The 13913-nt window shown below is 55.1% G+C and overlaps 1 protein-coding gene across 1 annotated transcript; it reads left to right on the top strand.

The window, feature by feature from the left end:
• Window positions 1-584: 584 nt before the first annotated feature.
• On the top strand, window positions 585-11910 carry LOC119107990 (mitochondrial potassium channel ATP-binding subunit). The gene is made up of 14 exons (XM_037231578.1): window positions 585-667; window positions 1404-1484; window positions 1941-2268; window positions 2439-2597; window positions 4724-4945; window positions 5974-6114; window positions 6701-6859; window positions 7528-7731; window positions 8165-8284; window positions 8750-8853; window positions 9452-9626; window positions 10114-10292; window positions 10877-11024; window positions 11797-11910. Exons 2-14 carry the CDS (start codon window positions 1417-1419, stop codon window positions 11908-11910), a joined length of 2121 nt encoding a protein of 706 aa, XP_037087473.1. The 5' UTR covers window positions 585-667; window positions 1404-1416.
• The last annotated feature ends 2003 nt before the right edge of the window (window positions 11911-13913 follow it).

Genomic DNA, 13913 nt, shown 5'->3' with positions numbered 1-13913 from the left:
ACGTATGGGACCCTGGCTATAACTGATATAGCCTTTCCGGCGAATGGAAAAAAATCCGTGTAGGGCCCCTGATTGACAAGAACGCCCCGGCACGCTTGCAGGAAGGGCACAGCAACAGCGCAGTGCCCTCCGAGCAAGCGCAAATAAATTAAACGCAACGTAGAAGACTTCTTAACAATCGGAATGACCCGGCAAGTAGGCATATAGATCCCCGGAAACATTGGGCCCCTGGAGAGCGTAATAATGCTTAAGATTCCCAATTAACAAGTTTTTCAATCACTGAATATTTTTTATCTTTTCTCGTGGGCCTTATCTTTTGTTTTAAACTGTTCTTGGTCGTCTGAAAACCTAAAGATACCCAGTTTTGTACATCTTTGAATTTCCAGACCACCAAGAAAAGGTGCGATTTGAACGTACGCGGCCCCTACCAACTTTTCAGGTAGCATTTTCCTAGAGGATTTTCTTTATGATATGGCAGCTATTAATTGGTAGGGTTTCATGCGCATATTTGACAATAGTGGCATTTGTCAGCTCGAGAATCTATGTATAGAAAGATACAGATACGGTTCTCGTATGATGCTGCATGAAAAATAAAACCCCTAACACCCTAATTCCTTTTGGTCATTACTCTCAGGATATTGTTTCCTCAATGAGCTCTAAGCACAAGGTCCTCTGTCGTGCAGTTTGTCTTAGAATATCATGGTGAAATTGGTCTGGCAGTGCTATGGACAACATGTGAACATGTGAAATGATTTTGAGCGTTGTGCCACTCTGACACATTTAATTTAATAGTGTGTAAAGAAATGAGTAATTTGGTACAGCTAAAATAGATAATGATGTGCCATGAGCTTGGACATGCCTGGTGCATGCTGGCATAGTCAATTTGTTCCATCATGTCTTGCTTTTTACATGGTATCCTATATAAAATATATCTCAGCTTCCTATATGTGAAGTTATGTGGTCATGCAATATGCTGATATAAGTTGGAACCCCTACATGATACCAGGGCAAGTATCAGCTAGATTTCAGTAGGCCCCATTGTCCTCAAATGATGGCATTACTGGGCATTGTACACTTCTGTCATGTATGCTTTTCCAAAAAGCACAAGTGTAGGTAATTAATGATCATTGGTTGTAGTTTAGGCTGTATTCTCATAATCTACTGGCTATTCTATTTAGGGGAAATTTAAAATGATGGCCAACTGAAGGACCACAGTTATATAGACCTAGAACATAGCAGCTTAGGTTGATTCATGGCTGGTGAAAATAAAAAGCATCAAAAAAAGGAAAGATGGAATGAATCAAAAATAAAATGAATTTCTGGTTTGCATTTATTATTGAAATGCCATTGATTTTCATTGTCATAATGTTACTCCTTTATTAAGCCTGGTTTCTTCACTTCAGAGCTTATCAAAGTATGCTGCTCACATTTATGAGACTGCAAGCTTCTTTGCCCACCAAGAATGCTGTTATACACACAATCAGGTAAATATTTATAACTTTTGTTTGATGGATTAGATGTATTAATTTGCTTATTTTGCTTGAACTGTATTTTTTAGGTGCAATATACATGTGGTAAATGCCTCAAGCATTGTCATGCAGGATGTATAATGGGATATATTCATATAATTGCCATGATAATTGTACCCAATGTTTTGGCTGGTGATTTTTCTGATTAAAAAAGAAGAGTGTTCATTCTCATTTATTCTCAAACATTCTCAGGATCAAATAGCAGTTTAAGATGCCAAGAGAAGTACCTGTGGAAAACTTTTTCCTGCAAATAAAGACCATTGGCTGGGACAGATGCTTGAATAATTAGTTCACAAACACTTAAGATGGTAGATATAACATTTATAAAAAATACTGTGCATAAATTAATCAGACCAGTGCACACCAATGTGTTTTCATATGTTGCAAGCATCCAATTACCCCTGATTTCAGGTTATCATGGTGCAAGCCTTGCAAGCATCTGCTCAGCCAGTGCAAGCCATCCAACTTGGCCTTCCGTGTGCGCGCTGGTCCCGCACGGCCCGGCCTTTCGCCATGGCTGCTGGCGCGTCCACGCTTATCGCGCTGCTTGCCTGCTGGTCTGGCCGTGGCAGCATGTGGCGCCTGGCGCTGGCGGCTGGGGCGCGCGGCGGCGCTCTGCGAGGCAGAGCACACGCGCGTGATGCCCGAGGAGGCGGCCACCGAGGCGGCCCGGCTAGACTGGCGCCGCCTCTGGCGCCTGCTCTGGCCCTACCTGCACTACCTGGTCGGCGCGATCTTTGTGAGTGACCGGCGACGAGTTCGAGCTAGTGCACGACGACTGGGGAACTGCCGGTCAGCATATGACAGTGGTTTTGGGATATGTTTGACGGGAAAATTGTAGCGCAGGGCGCGTCCAGCGTTGATCAACCTGCACTAAGCTGCGCCGGCTGACAGCATCGTCCTCCGCAGAGCGCCGCCGTCGTCGCCCTCTGCAACGTGGAGGTGCCCCGGCTGCTGGGCGACCTCATCAACGTGCTGACCCACTTTGCGTCGGGCGAGGGCGGCGGCCAGTTCAGCGACGAGCTGCGCCAGCCGGCCATTCGGCTTATCTCGTTCTACGGCCTGCAGGTGCTGCACTGGGATGGCCGCAGCTAACGTCTGGTCCGGGTGATAGGGTGCTTTGTACGGGCCGGTGTCGTCTGATTGACTGCTTCTTGTCTGGCGTCTGGTCCTGCCTGGCCTGGTGTGTAGGTGTTTGGCCTACAGTGGTCAGCTAGAACTACGTGCGTTTCTGTACGCTCAGCTCTGGTCTTCTTTAGTGTCGTCTCATCTCTTGGACAAATTCACCCTGTGAGCCATATTGTTCTCATCTAGCCAAACCCCGTAAGGTTCGCGTCAGTCTGGTTTAACCCTGTCTGTTTTTTCCGGTCTTCTGTGTACCTGCCTGGTCGTACGCGATCCTCTCGGTCACATCCGGTTCTCACTGATCCTGTCTGGGGCACGTCGGCGTTCCCCGGTTCCCGCTGATCCCGTCTGGTGCATAATGGCGCTCTCTGGTCCCCACTGATCATATCTGGTGCATGCCGGTGCTCTCTGGCTCCTGCTGATCTTGTCTGGTGCGCGTCGACGCCCTCTGGCTCTCGCTGATCCCGTCTGGTGCACGTCGGCGCTCTGTGGTTCCCACTGATCCCATCTGGTGCATATCGGCGCTTTCTGGTTCCCGCTGATCACGTCTGGTGCACGTCGGCGCTCTGTGGCTCCCACTGATCTTATCTGGTGCATGTCGGCGCTTTCTGGTTCCCGCTGATCCCGTCTGGTGCACGTCGGCGCTCTACGGTTCCCACTGATCCTATCTGGTGCATGCCGGTGCTCTCTGGTTCCCGCTGATCTCGTCTGGTGCACGTCGGCGCTGCCTGGTTCTGCTCATTCGACTGCAGTGACTGGTCAGCTGCGCCTGGTCCGTCCTACTCGGGACTGCTCAGATGGTCTTGTCCCATCTGCAGTAGTCCTGTGCTGATCCTGCCTTGACACCCTAATCCTGGTCTAAACTTGCCCATGCTGATCCTGTCAGGACACCCTAATCCTCGTCTGAACTAGCCTGTGCTGATCCTGCCTGGACACCCTGATCCTGGTCTGAACTGACCTGTACTTATCCTGTCTGGACGTCCTGAACCTGGTCTGAACTAGGTTGTGCTGATCCCATCAGGGTACACTGATCCTGGTCTGAACTAGCCTGTTGTGATCCCATCAGGACACTCTGATCCTGGTCTCAACTAGCCAGTGCTGATCCTGTCTGGACACCCTGATCCTGATCTGAACTAGCCTGTGCTAATCCTGTCTGGACACCCCGATCCTGGTCTGAACTGGCCTGTTCCAATCCTCCGTGGCATGTGTTTGTGCTGTCCTGTCCATGTTTGCTTCAATTCTCTTGTGTGCTTTGGTTCTGCTTGCTTCCCTCTGCTTCCGTCTGTTCTTGCGCGATGTATGTGGGGCTGTCAGACTCTTCCTGACCCTGTTTGGCTCGCGGAGCTTAGCCGGCCTACTGGACGCCGTGTTGCTCGTTGGGCTCTGTTGATAGTGATTGTGAGTGTGGATGGTGGTCATTGGCCACCGGGCTGGTGAGTTGGGATCAGGGCTGTCTGCAAGGCATATTTGGATGCTGGTGGGCAGATATAAATTTCTGGATCTGGTCAGCCTGCTTAGCGACACTGTATTCACATATGATAGTTATTGTCTCTTAACCTCTCAGAGAGCATGTCGCGTGTTTTCGAGCCAATTGCGCCGGACTAATTGCTATGCTGCCTTCACTTAAGGATAAAGTGTGCGTCATTAAAAGCCACGGTGAATGCCGCCGCATTGTGGATGTGACACTCTGATGAGGCTTTGTCACTTTTCGCCTAATATCGTTTGCCTCAGATGACGTGGCAGTGCAGAAAGCAGTTCGGTTTTCGTCGTTAGTCATTTGTGTTTGTTGCTGCTGCTTTGCAATCCCATGGTGCCCTGGGCCATGTCGTGTGCAAATCTACTTCGTTGTCATGTCAGCCACTGCACTACACAGTGGCGTAGGGGCTGAACATACTCCTCGTTTCGACACCTACTGAGCACGCTGTCTGTCGTTTAGCCTCTGCTATCGACAGCTGCCCTTCACAGGGTTCTGCGTCGTGCCCATTTCTCCTGCATCTATTGTCGAGACACCCCTGCCGCGCGCTCCACGTATTACCTGATCACACCAGTCCGCCCCCTATCGCCCACAGTCGCTGTTCACGCTGGCCTACATCGTGTGCCTGTCGTACATGGGCGAGGGCATGGCGGCCGACCTTCGCTCCCAGCTGTTCGGCGTGCTGATGGAGCAGGATGTGGCCTTCTACGACCACCACAAGACGGGCGAGGTCATCAACCGGCTGACCACGGACGTGCAGGACTTCAAGAGCTCCTTCAAGATGTGCGTGTCGCAGGGCATGCGCAGCATAGCGCAGGTAACGCGGTGCCGATGTGGAGGTGTGTTGCAGCATCAGGGCTAGGCGCCGAAGCGGTCCTTTTGCACGATGGGCGGATTAGCCACATTTTCATGCTCGTTTGTGTTGTGTCTCATTTCTTCCCATATGCACTGCTTGTTACATCTTATTTTCATTTACAGTCAACCATTCCCATTGCCAAGAATAGCCAATGCCAATGCTGGAGCACGCCGGCACAAAACCTTTCGTTAGCATTTGCTTCTGTTTCGTCGGGCATGATTATCAGCGCATCCACATCTCCCATTTTATATGGCACAGCTGATTCATGTGCTATCTACGGACATACTTCCACTCTCTTGGGGAGTGCGAGCAAGGCACGGGTGATCAATTGACCATACATCTATACCGGAGATCTTCGTTGAACTTGTGGATGGTTAAGCAGTGTGCCATTAAAAAACATTGGGTGTCTTGGAAATAATATAGTATGTGCAAAATGCTAGCCTAACATGTCCCTCAATGCACCTTTTATCGTGTAAGGATTGTCTGTTACCAGCTTCCGGCAACAGGTGATCAGCTTCCGGAGGAATTAATGCCTCCCTGAATTTGATCTGTTCATATGCAGTTAGAATATACAGGTGAAACCCTGCAATGTCCGATGCCGCAAGATATTCTTGACCGTGTGAAGTAAATAACTGATTACCTACACTACCAATATTAAGCTCACCATCACTTATGCTACGGCACATATGGTGCATTTGCTGACTGCCCCACACAGCCACACAGTCCACCACTCGGAGAGAACCTAGGACTTCAAGTGGTGGGTGGTGTGGCTGCCCTGTACCACATCTGTCCCTACCCAGCTTACTCTGACCCTCACCACCAGGTGGTGGGGCAATGTTATGTAAACACACCTGTTATGTAACACACCTGTGTGGCTCCCCTGTACCACACTCGTCTTCAGTTAACTGTACCCCTCACCACCAGGTGGTGAACTGTGTGGCTGCCCTGTACCTCACCTGTCTTCAGTTCACTCTGCCCCTCACCGCCAGGTGGTGGGCTGTGTGGCTGCCCTGTACCACATCTCGCCTCAGCTGACGCTGGGCTCGGCCATCGTTATTGGCTCCGTCGTCAGCGTCGGCACGATGATCGGCCGCGGCCTTCGTGCCATCTCCCGCGACGCCCAGCAGCAGGTCGGTTAGCCGTGCGCCGGACTGGGACGGGCGGGTCGCTCACCCCTGCTTCGAAATTGGCCTCCCCTAAAACCGGATTTGCTGGTACGTCAGTTGTGCCACTAGGTGTTTGGGAGGCATGAAGATTCCCCGCGGCGCCCGCCCGCAGCCAGGGCGAGAGACAGGCAACACGATGTAGTCTCAGCTGTTGAGTGCGTCCTAAAGCCCCAGTAGCCAAGCCCCAAAGCCATGTTTTGCTCTCTGACTGCTGGGTCGTGAAGTTGGCGAACGTAACGTTGAAGCAATGCGCGCAAGTTTGTGCAGATGGCAGCTCTGTAGGAGCTGTGCTGTTCTTGCCACGCGTTTTCTTTTTTTGTATTGATCCGGCGTTCATCTGTTTCCCACCTGTCACCAAAAGCTCTAACTACCTGCTCCACAGGTTCTCAAACCCCTTAGTAGGCGCAGTGTTTTTCTTTGGGTCGTTACCGGTGGTGTCCCGTCGAAAGACAGCTGTATGAGCCAAGCACCTCGTCGATGTCGTGCGCACTGTACAGAGAGATTCTCGTGTGGCCTGACTTGGACTATCGTCTCTCCGGCGCCCCGACAGGTGGCGCACGCGACAGCCGTGGCCGAGGAGGCCGTGGGGAACGTCCGCACCGTGCGCGCGTTCGCCATGGAGGACAGCGAGACCGAGTTTTACGTGGAGGAGGTCAACAAGTCCCGCGACATCCATATCAGGCTGGGCGTCGGCATCGGGCTGTTCCAGGTGGGGGCGGAACGTAACAGGATGCGTGCGCGCGTGCGTGCGTGCGTGCGTGCGTGCGTGCGTGCGTGCGTGCGTGCGTGGGTAAGCGGTACCTCCAAAGGTTGAGCTTGCCTTGCTCTCATCCCTTCCATCTGCTTGTCTCTGCTTACTTATCCCTTAGTCCTTGATTCTCGCAGCTCCCTGTCCCCGGGGCAAGCTGCGAACGGCCGCCAGGCGCCGGCTTGAGTCTCGCCGCAGCGGCAAACCCTCCTTACCGCCGGCATAAACCCCGGAGAGAAGGCCCCTGTGCGTAGTGAGGTGCGGAAGTGGAGGTCTCCCATGATAGTTGCAGCATCGTCCTATTACTAACCTTTGCCCCGCGATCTTGTGTATGCAGCTTTTGCACTACTATATCCCAAGTAGAAAACGAAATAAAGGCCCGCCTTTCCTGCCAGTGTCAGAGGCAGACGACGCCATATAGCCTCAGCAGCTAAGTGCGTCGTAAAAGCACAATGACACACAAGGCCAAACAAATGCGCTGGCGGTACGAACAACTGAAGCCTGGCGTGAACTAACCGAGCGTACCGTGCGGGTCTGGCAGCCTCCAACCCCCGCCGTCCAGGCGCCTCGGCGGTGTGCCGCACTCCGCCTCGCACTCCGCCGCCACCCTGACGCCGCCGGCCCGGCAGGCGGGCGCGAACCTCTTCATGAACAGCGTGGTGCTGGCCACACTGTACTACGGCGGCTACCTGATGTCGCAGCGCCAGCTGACCGCCGGCGACCTGATGTCGTTCCTGGTGGCCTCGCAGACCATCCAGCGCTCGCTGGCGCAAATGTCCATTCTGTTCGGCACGTTCGTGCGCGGCATGAGCGCCGGCGCGCGCGTCTTCGAGGTGAGAGGCTCAGCGGCCCGGTCGCTGCCGGCGGGCAGGCCGCTCGTGAACGCCGGCAGGCGTCTGTGGTCTGGTCTGTGGTACTGTGGTCTGCTACTCTGCTATGTGGTATTGTGGTATAGGGAGGTTGGAATTTTTCCAGTTAGCGTCCCTTGTTGTGTTCCGCTGAGATTATTTACTAGGTCCCGTTGCCTGCTTTAACTCTACCAAACTTGAGCACAGGGTCACCACGAGCTACGACCAGCTGGCTGTTCAGAGCTCACGTCCATCCTGGTGGCGCTGCGCATGCCATGTGGTTCGGTGCTCTGGAACATGATGCATATTGCATGTATTTTGAGCTGAACTATTTTGAGGACCTGTACGGCAGCCACTTCCCAGTCGTCACATGAACTCCTGAAGCGGGACGGACCGTAACGGCGCCGTCTGCGGGCAGTACATGAACCTCCGGGCTGAGATTCCGATCCGAGGTGGCGCCACCATCCCCGTCAGTCAGCTGACGGGCAGCGTCGAGTTTCGTGACGTCACGTTCAACTACCCCACCCGTCCACAGGTGGTGAGTTGGCTTGGAAACCAACAGAAGTGATGGTTGACGACTTGGATGGAACGTTCCGTCGCAGGGTTGGGGCTGCCTGCTGAGTGGCGCTCATTTATCGAATGCGGCGGCGGTCGTGATCGGACTCACTGCCTCGCAGCGTCGGCGCGCCGCATCGCACTTGCAGCGTGGCCATAGTCCCGTCTCACCTGATAGTACCTCCGTGTCGTTGGCATAGTGGCTTGTCGTTTCTGACGAAATGAGTGGGGTTCAAACGTGATCTGAAATATCTATTGGTATATGTTTGAAATTCGAAGGAGCCAAGTGGGAACGACGTGCAACAGGCAGTTAGAAATGTGGGTGGAGATGATAAACCCTTTTAAATCACAGCGTCCATTACTGCATTACATTATGGAAATTACTGTCCCTCCCTCCATGTCCAGGTGTCCCCGGCGTGGTGAAGGATGTGCTCGTTTTCCCGTCCAGGTGGTGTTGGACCATATGCAGCTGCACGTGCCCGCGGGGCACATGCTGGCCCTGGTCGGCTACTCCGGCGGCGGCAAGTCCACATGTGCCGCCCTGTTGGAAAGGTAAGGCCGGCTGGGGAGCAGTTCTGAAGAGGTGTGGTCACTGGGAAGCAGTGCTGCAGAGGTGAGGTCACTGGGAAGCAGTGCTGCAGAGGTGAGGTCACTGGGAAGCAATGCTGCAGAGGTGAGGTCACTGAGGAGCAGTGCTGCAGAGGTGAGGTCACTGGGAAGCAGTGCCACAGAGGTGAGGTCACTGGGAAGCAGTGCCGCAGAGGTGAGGTCACTGGGAAGCAGTGCTGCAGAGGTGAGGTCACTGGGAAGCAGTGCTGCAGAGGTGAGGTCACTGGGAAGCAGTGCTGCAGAGGTGAGGTCACTGGGAAGCAGTGCTGCAGAGGTGAGGTCACTGGGAAGCAGTGCTGCAGAGGTGAGGTCACTGGGGAGCAGTGCTGCAGAGGTGAGGTCACTGGGGAGCAGTGCTGCAGAGGTGAGGTCACTGGGAAGCAGTGCCGCAGAGGTGAGATCACTGGGAAGCAGTGCTCTGAAAATTAACTTTGGAACCCGAAATGAACTGTTGAACTGTTAGACTTGTGTCAAATAATATGGTCATCTTTTAGCAAATATTTTAAGCTGTCATGTCTCACATCGTTTTGTGTGTTGTCAGGTTTTACGATCCTGTGTCGGGCCAGGTGTTGTTGGACGGGCATGACCTAAGGTCACTGGACCCGCACTGGTTGCGAGGGCGCGTGATCGGCTACATCAACCAGGAGCCCGTCCTGTTCGCCACCTCGATCAAAGAGAACATCCGATATGGCCGGACGGACGCCACCGACGAGGAGGTAGCGCACACTTTTTTTGGCCTGGTTTGAGATTGTCGTGGAAGACAGCGCCTTCATTGTATGGCCGTAATTATGGTTTATATTTTGTGAGACAGTATGGGTTGTCAAAGCAAAGTGAAGGCTTACGTTTATGTCCTACTATAGAAATGGATATATTTAGTTTTGATTGGCTGGATAGCAATAGAGATATGAGTGAAGTGTGTTTCCGGCGGCTGGTAAGCGTTTCATCGAGGTCGCGCTTTCTGGCACGCTCTTTCCGTTCTACTTGTGGTTGCCTGTACATGTGCCATTGGTCTCGACAGGCATCGTTTAAGCTGCCTGCAAAATCGTAGCATCCCTACCTCCATAGCATGCACGCGGCTGATGTTATCCGTGCCTGATGTCATCCGTCGCTTGTCGTCACCGGCGCCGGTGCCGGCTCCGTGTCCGAGACGGGCCCACTCTGCCCGCGGCACCGTCACTCCCGTCTCTCCCCACTCCTCCGCAGGTAGAGGCGGCGGCGCGGCTGGCCAACGCGCACCAGTTCGTCTCGGCCCTGCCCGACGGCTACGACACGGCCGTGGGCGAGCGCGGTGTGACGCTGTCCGGCGGCCAGAAGCAGCGCGTGGCCATCGCGCGCGCTCTGCTCAAGGATCCGCGCATCCTCGTCCTGGACGAGGCCACCAGGTGCGCAGCTGGTGCGGCCGCCAGCTGAGTGGCCCCTTGTGGCCTCACGGGTGGCGGAGACCGTGAGCGCCAGCTGGTGGTGGCTGGGTGCGTTTGTCGCGGTTAGGACAGCGGTGCGCTGTACGAACGAGGCCAGCTGCGAGTCTCATGATGGTAGAAATTCAATGATCCGACTGAATGATTTAATGATGCGACAATACCGTTGTATTCTGTGCGTATGACAGTAAACTGAAATCAGTTCTGTGTGGAAAATTGAGCAATGCCTGACTTGAGACAACTCGTGCAATTGTGTTTGTGCGGTCATATTGATATAAACACATAGGTAAAGTCGTTACGAGGGCAGACTGCTGCCATATGTGACTTATACCGTTAAACCATGAAAGTGACGCCAGGCGCCGGGGGACGCAGAGCTGAGCGTGACCGGCATGATCTTGGCCGCCCAACAGCCCATAAACAGACCATATAAGCGTCACGCGCCACACGTCAACCTTTCGGTGCTGACATCACGACCCGCTGGCACGCGGAGAGTTGCCCCGGGCATGGCGGCGCAGGCGATGACCTCTGGCGCCGCGGGTCTTCCACAGCGCACTGGACGCCGAGTCGGAGAAGGTGGTGCAGGAGGCGCTGGACCGGGTGGTGACCGGCCGAACGGTGCTGGTGATCGCGCACCGGCTCTCCACCGTGCGCAACGCAGACACCATCGCCGTCATTGCCGACGGCAAAGTGGCCGAGGTGAGCGATGACCGTGCAGATGGGGATGGTGATGGGGGTGAAATGATGGATGGTGAATGGGATGGTGATGCTCTAGATGACAAGCCTTTCCTAGTCATGTTTTCCACATGGGTTGATAATAGTAATGACTAGTGCTACATGCTTTCATACACAGTTTAGTCATAACTTGTTTTCTGTTTCTGGTGATGACGATTATGAGAATCATTGGGGCTTTGGGGTGCGGAGGGTCTGTCACGCAATACTGTATTGCACATCTTATTCGTTGCCAATGTGGAACGTTTTTGGGTTGCAGCAATCTTATCGAGGATTCCAAACAGTTGCGTGCTTATTGTGTTGGTGCATTACCGCTGTCATCGTTGCAACTAGGATGGCAGGAAAATCCAGCGGTGGTGACAGAGCTTGACCCCTTGTTTTACTCAGCAGCTAGTAGTCTTTCATATTGGGCTGTCGGAAGGATTTCCGGACTTGCTTGTGATGCGAATCATGCTTAACTCCACTGAAGAGATACCGGGAGACCGCGGAGGCCAAGCGTCCGCACCGAGCGTGGCAAAGTGACGTATCGTGTGGAGTATTGAGAGGATCAGGCGGCGCGCCGGGGAGCCGGTGGCGGCGACAGCGGCTCAAGCTGCCAGATCAGAGCCGACATTCTCGGTAAACGGGATCTCGGTGGGACAGTATCAGCCACCAGCAGCACTACAAGCACACTGGTATTGTGTCGGGCTGCCGACACCGTGCCCTGCTCACTCCGCGCCGCCGGGCCCTCCGTCCCCAGATGGGCTCGCATGCGGAGCTGGTGCGTAAGCGCGGCCTCTACTGGGACCTGGTGAAGCACAACACGCTGCGAGAGGAGGGCGGCGCAGCACCGGCCGGCGGCCGCTCCTTGTGACCTCGCCCGGGGCCAGCGGCACGCGGCGCGACCCTGGCCGAGGTGGCGCGCCGCGGCTGGGCGCTAGCTGTTGTTACTGCGGCCGCGGGGCGGCGGCGCGCGGCCTGTTAACGGAGGTGATTGTTGATCGTGAGTAGGTGATCCACGCGCGCGGTATGTTGGTCTTGTTCAGGACGGAGGTCACGCTCTGTGGCGAGCGATCGATGTGTTCAGGCTCGGCTTTATCTCTGTGACTTTGGAGTGCTTGATCATTATCAATTGTGCTGTGCAATGGCAAGCCTCGCCGGGAGATTGGCCCCTGCCCAGACTGCCTCGTGTGGTGCGGCCTTTTTGCTGGTAGTTGTCTGCTGCTGGTATCGGCAGACAGCGTGCAGGTTTCCTAGTGCCCACGTCTGACCCGTGACTTCTGGTGGCACCGAGCTGTGCCGGATCACGTGCTGCACTGTATAGGAACTGTTCTGCAGGATATGGCATACAGTAGGGGAATATGCACCCAACGATTTACCTCTGCCAGTCATGCTGGCACTCCACTTTTGCGCGTGGATTTCCTGAGTGGTAAACGCCCATTATCAGGGAGTTGTCTGATGCTCGGCAGGTATTACACGCGAACTATTTCGCGATGAACAATGCCGGCATTTACAGAATGTTTCCATGGTGATCAATACAATCGGGTCAATCGAGCGCACTGATTGTGTTGTTTTCGGACGCCTTTCAGGGGGGACGAACTGTTGACTCTATTTGCGCCACAAGGCCGGATAGATCGAGTGAGGCGCGCCGCCGACGACCGGCCGCGCTGCCGAGATGTCTCCGTCAGGTGTGACAGATGCAGCGCCTGTGAATCGATAGTGCGCCGCGTCGGGGCGGTCGCCGCAACGTGTTTTCGGTCGCACCTGCAGCGGACGCAGACCTCGTCCTGTGAAGGCGCTTCTGATTTTCTGATTGATGTTTTATAGTGGGCTAGGGGGCGCGGGACCCGTTTGCTCCGTACCGCGCGCCGTGCCAACCGGCGTGGGTGTCCATGTATTTTGGGGGTTCTGGGCACCGTATTGGTTTCAGACTTCAAAATTGAGCGTAACGCTAGCACGTACAGGAAAGCTTTACACAAACGGTCTCATCCGTCCAAAACTACTTCCGAAGACTCAGTGACAATCGGGAAATGCCCCCTGCGAACGAGTGCAGCGTTTCGCACTGTCCGCCGCGGCGTCATCCGGCCGCCGCGAGGGAGTCCAGTGTCGGTGCCTTTTTGACCGGAGATCGATCCAGGATGGTGGCAGTCATCGCCGTAAGGTCACGAAGGCCACACAACCGAGCAGCCCCTGGCGCCTGCGCCAGTCTTGCGCCACGGAGGTCAGGAGTGGCCCGGTCGGGCTCTCTGTCGTCAATGGAAGCCCTAGAAGACAGCAGCGCCTCACGATGAGCCACTGTAGAGAACTGGTCAGTGATACTCCCCCTGTTCCGGGCTGGCTGAGCCGAGTTAGAACTACCCGCCGTGTCTGCCGCGTATGCGTTAGGCGATGGTCACTGCCAGGCGCACAGCCTGTGTCCTCAGCCGAGTGATTTGCTTTATCCTGACAGTGCGCCTGACTCGGCACGCACTAGCGCTGATGGCGCCGGCACGTTAAGTGTCTTGACAGCCAGGCATCGAACGCCACCCCGCCACACAGCTCAAATGATTCGCCACGTTCCCCCGCACCAGTTTCGACCATACCTCATCCTGTCCGTGTCTGCGCGGCTCTGTCTGTCCCCCACCCCCACCCCGCCACTCTTTGGCGGTTGTGGCACGTCCACGCGGGGGCGGGCGGGCGTGGTGGGGCGCGCCAGCAGCGCTGGGGGGCTGGCAGCGGGCGTGCCCGCCCCCCCGGCTCTGCCGCGGGCGATCGAAGACGCGCCGACCCGCCATTGATCGCCGCCGACGGGCTGGCTGCCGCCCGCGCCACGCATACGCGTCCACCGCCCGCGGTCAGCCGCGCCCCCGGCCGGGCGGGCCGCAGGCCACGGCCAGG

This window comes from Pollicipes pollicipes, unplaced genomic scaffold (genome assembly GCF_011947565.3).
Source record: "Pollicipes pollicipes isolate AB1234 unplaced genomic scaffold, Ppol_2.1 Scaffold_6686;HRSCAF=7923_pilon_pilon_pilon, whole genome shotgun sequence".
In the NCBI taxonomy this organism is placed as follows: Eukaryota; Metazoa; Arthropoda; class Thecostraca; order Pollicipedomorpha; family Pollicipedidae; genus Pollicipes; species Pollicipes pollicipes.
This window is presented reverse-complemented; position numbering and strand designations above follow the sequence as displayed.

What these genes read in the sequence shown, in the direction of transcription:
- LOC119107990 (XM_037231578.1), top strand. Translation starts at nt 1,417, where the DNA reads ATGCTGCTCACATTTATGAGACTGCAAGCTTCTTTGCCCACCAAGAAT. An exon ending in CCGGCGCGCGCGTCTTCGAG is followed by an intron (nt 7,732 to 8,164) that starts GTGAGAGGCTCA and finishes GTCTGCGGGCAG; the next exon opens with TACATGAACCTCCGGGCTGA. An exon ending in CCGACGGCAAAGTGGCCGAG is followed by an intron (nt 11,025 to 11,796) that starts GTGAGCGATGAC and finishes CTCCGTCCCCAG; the next exon opens with ATGGGCTCGCATGCGGAGCT.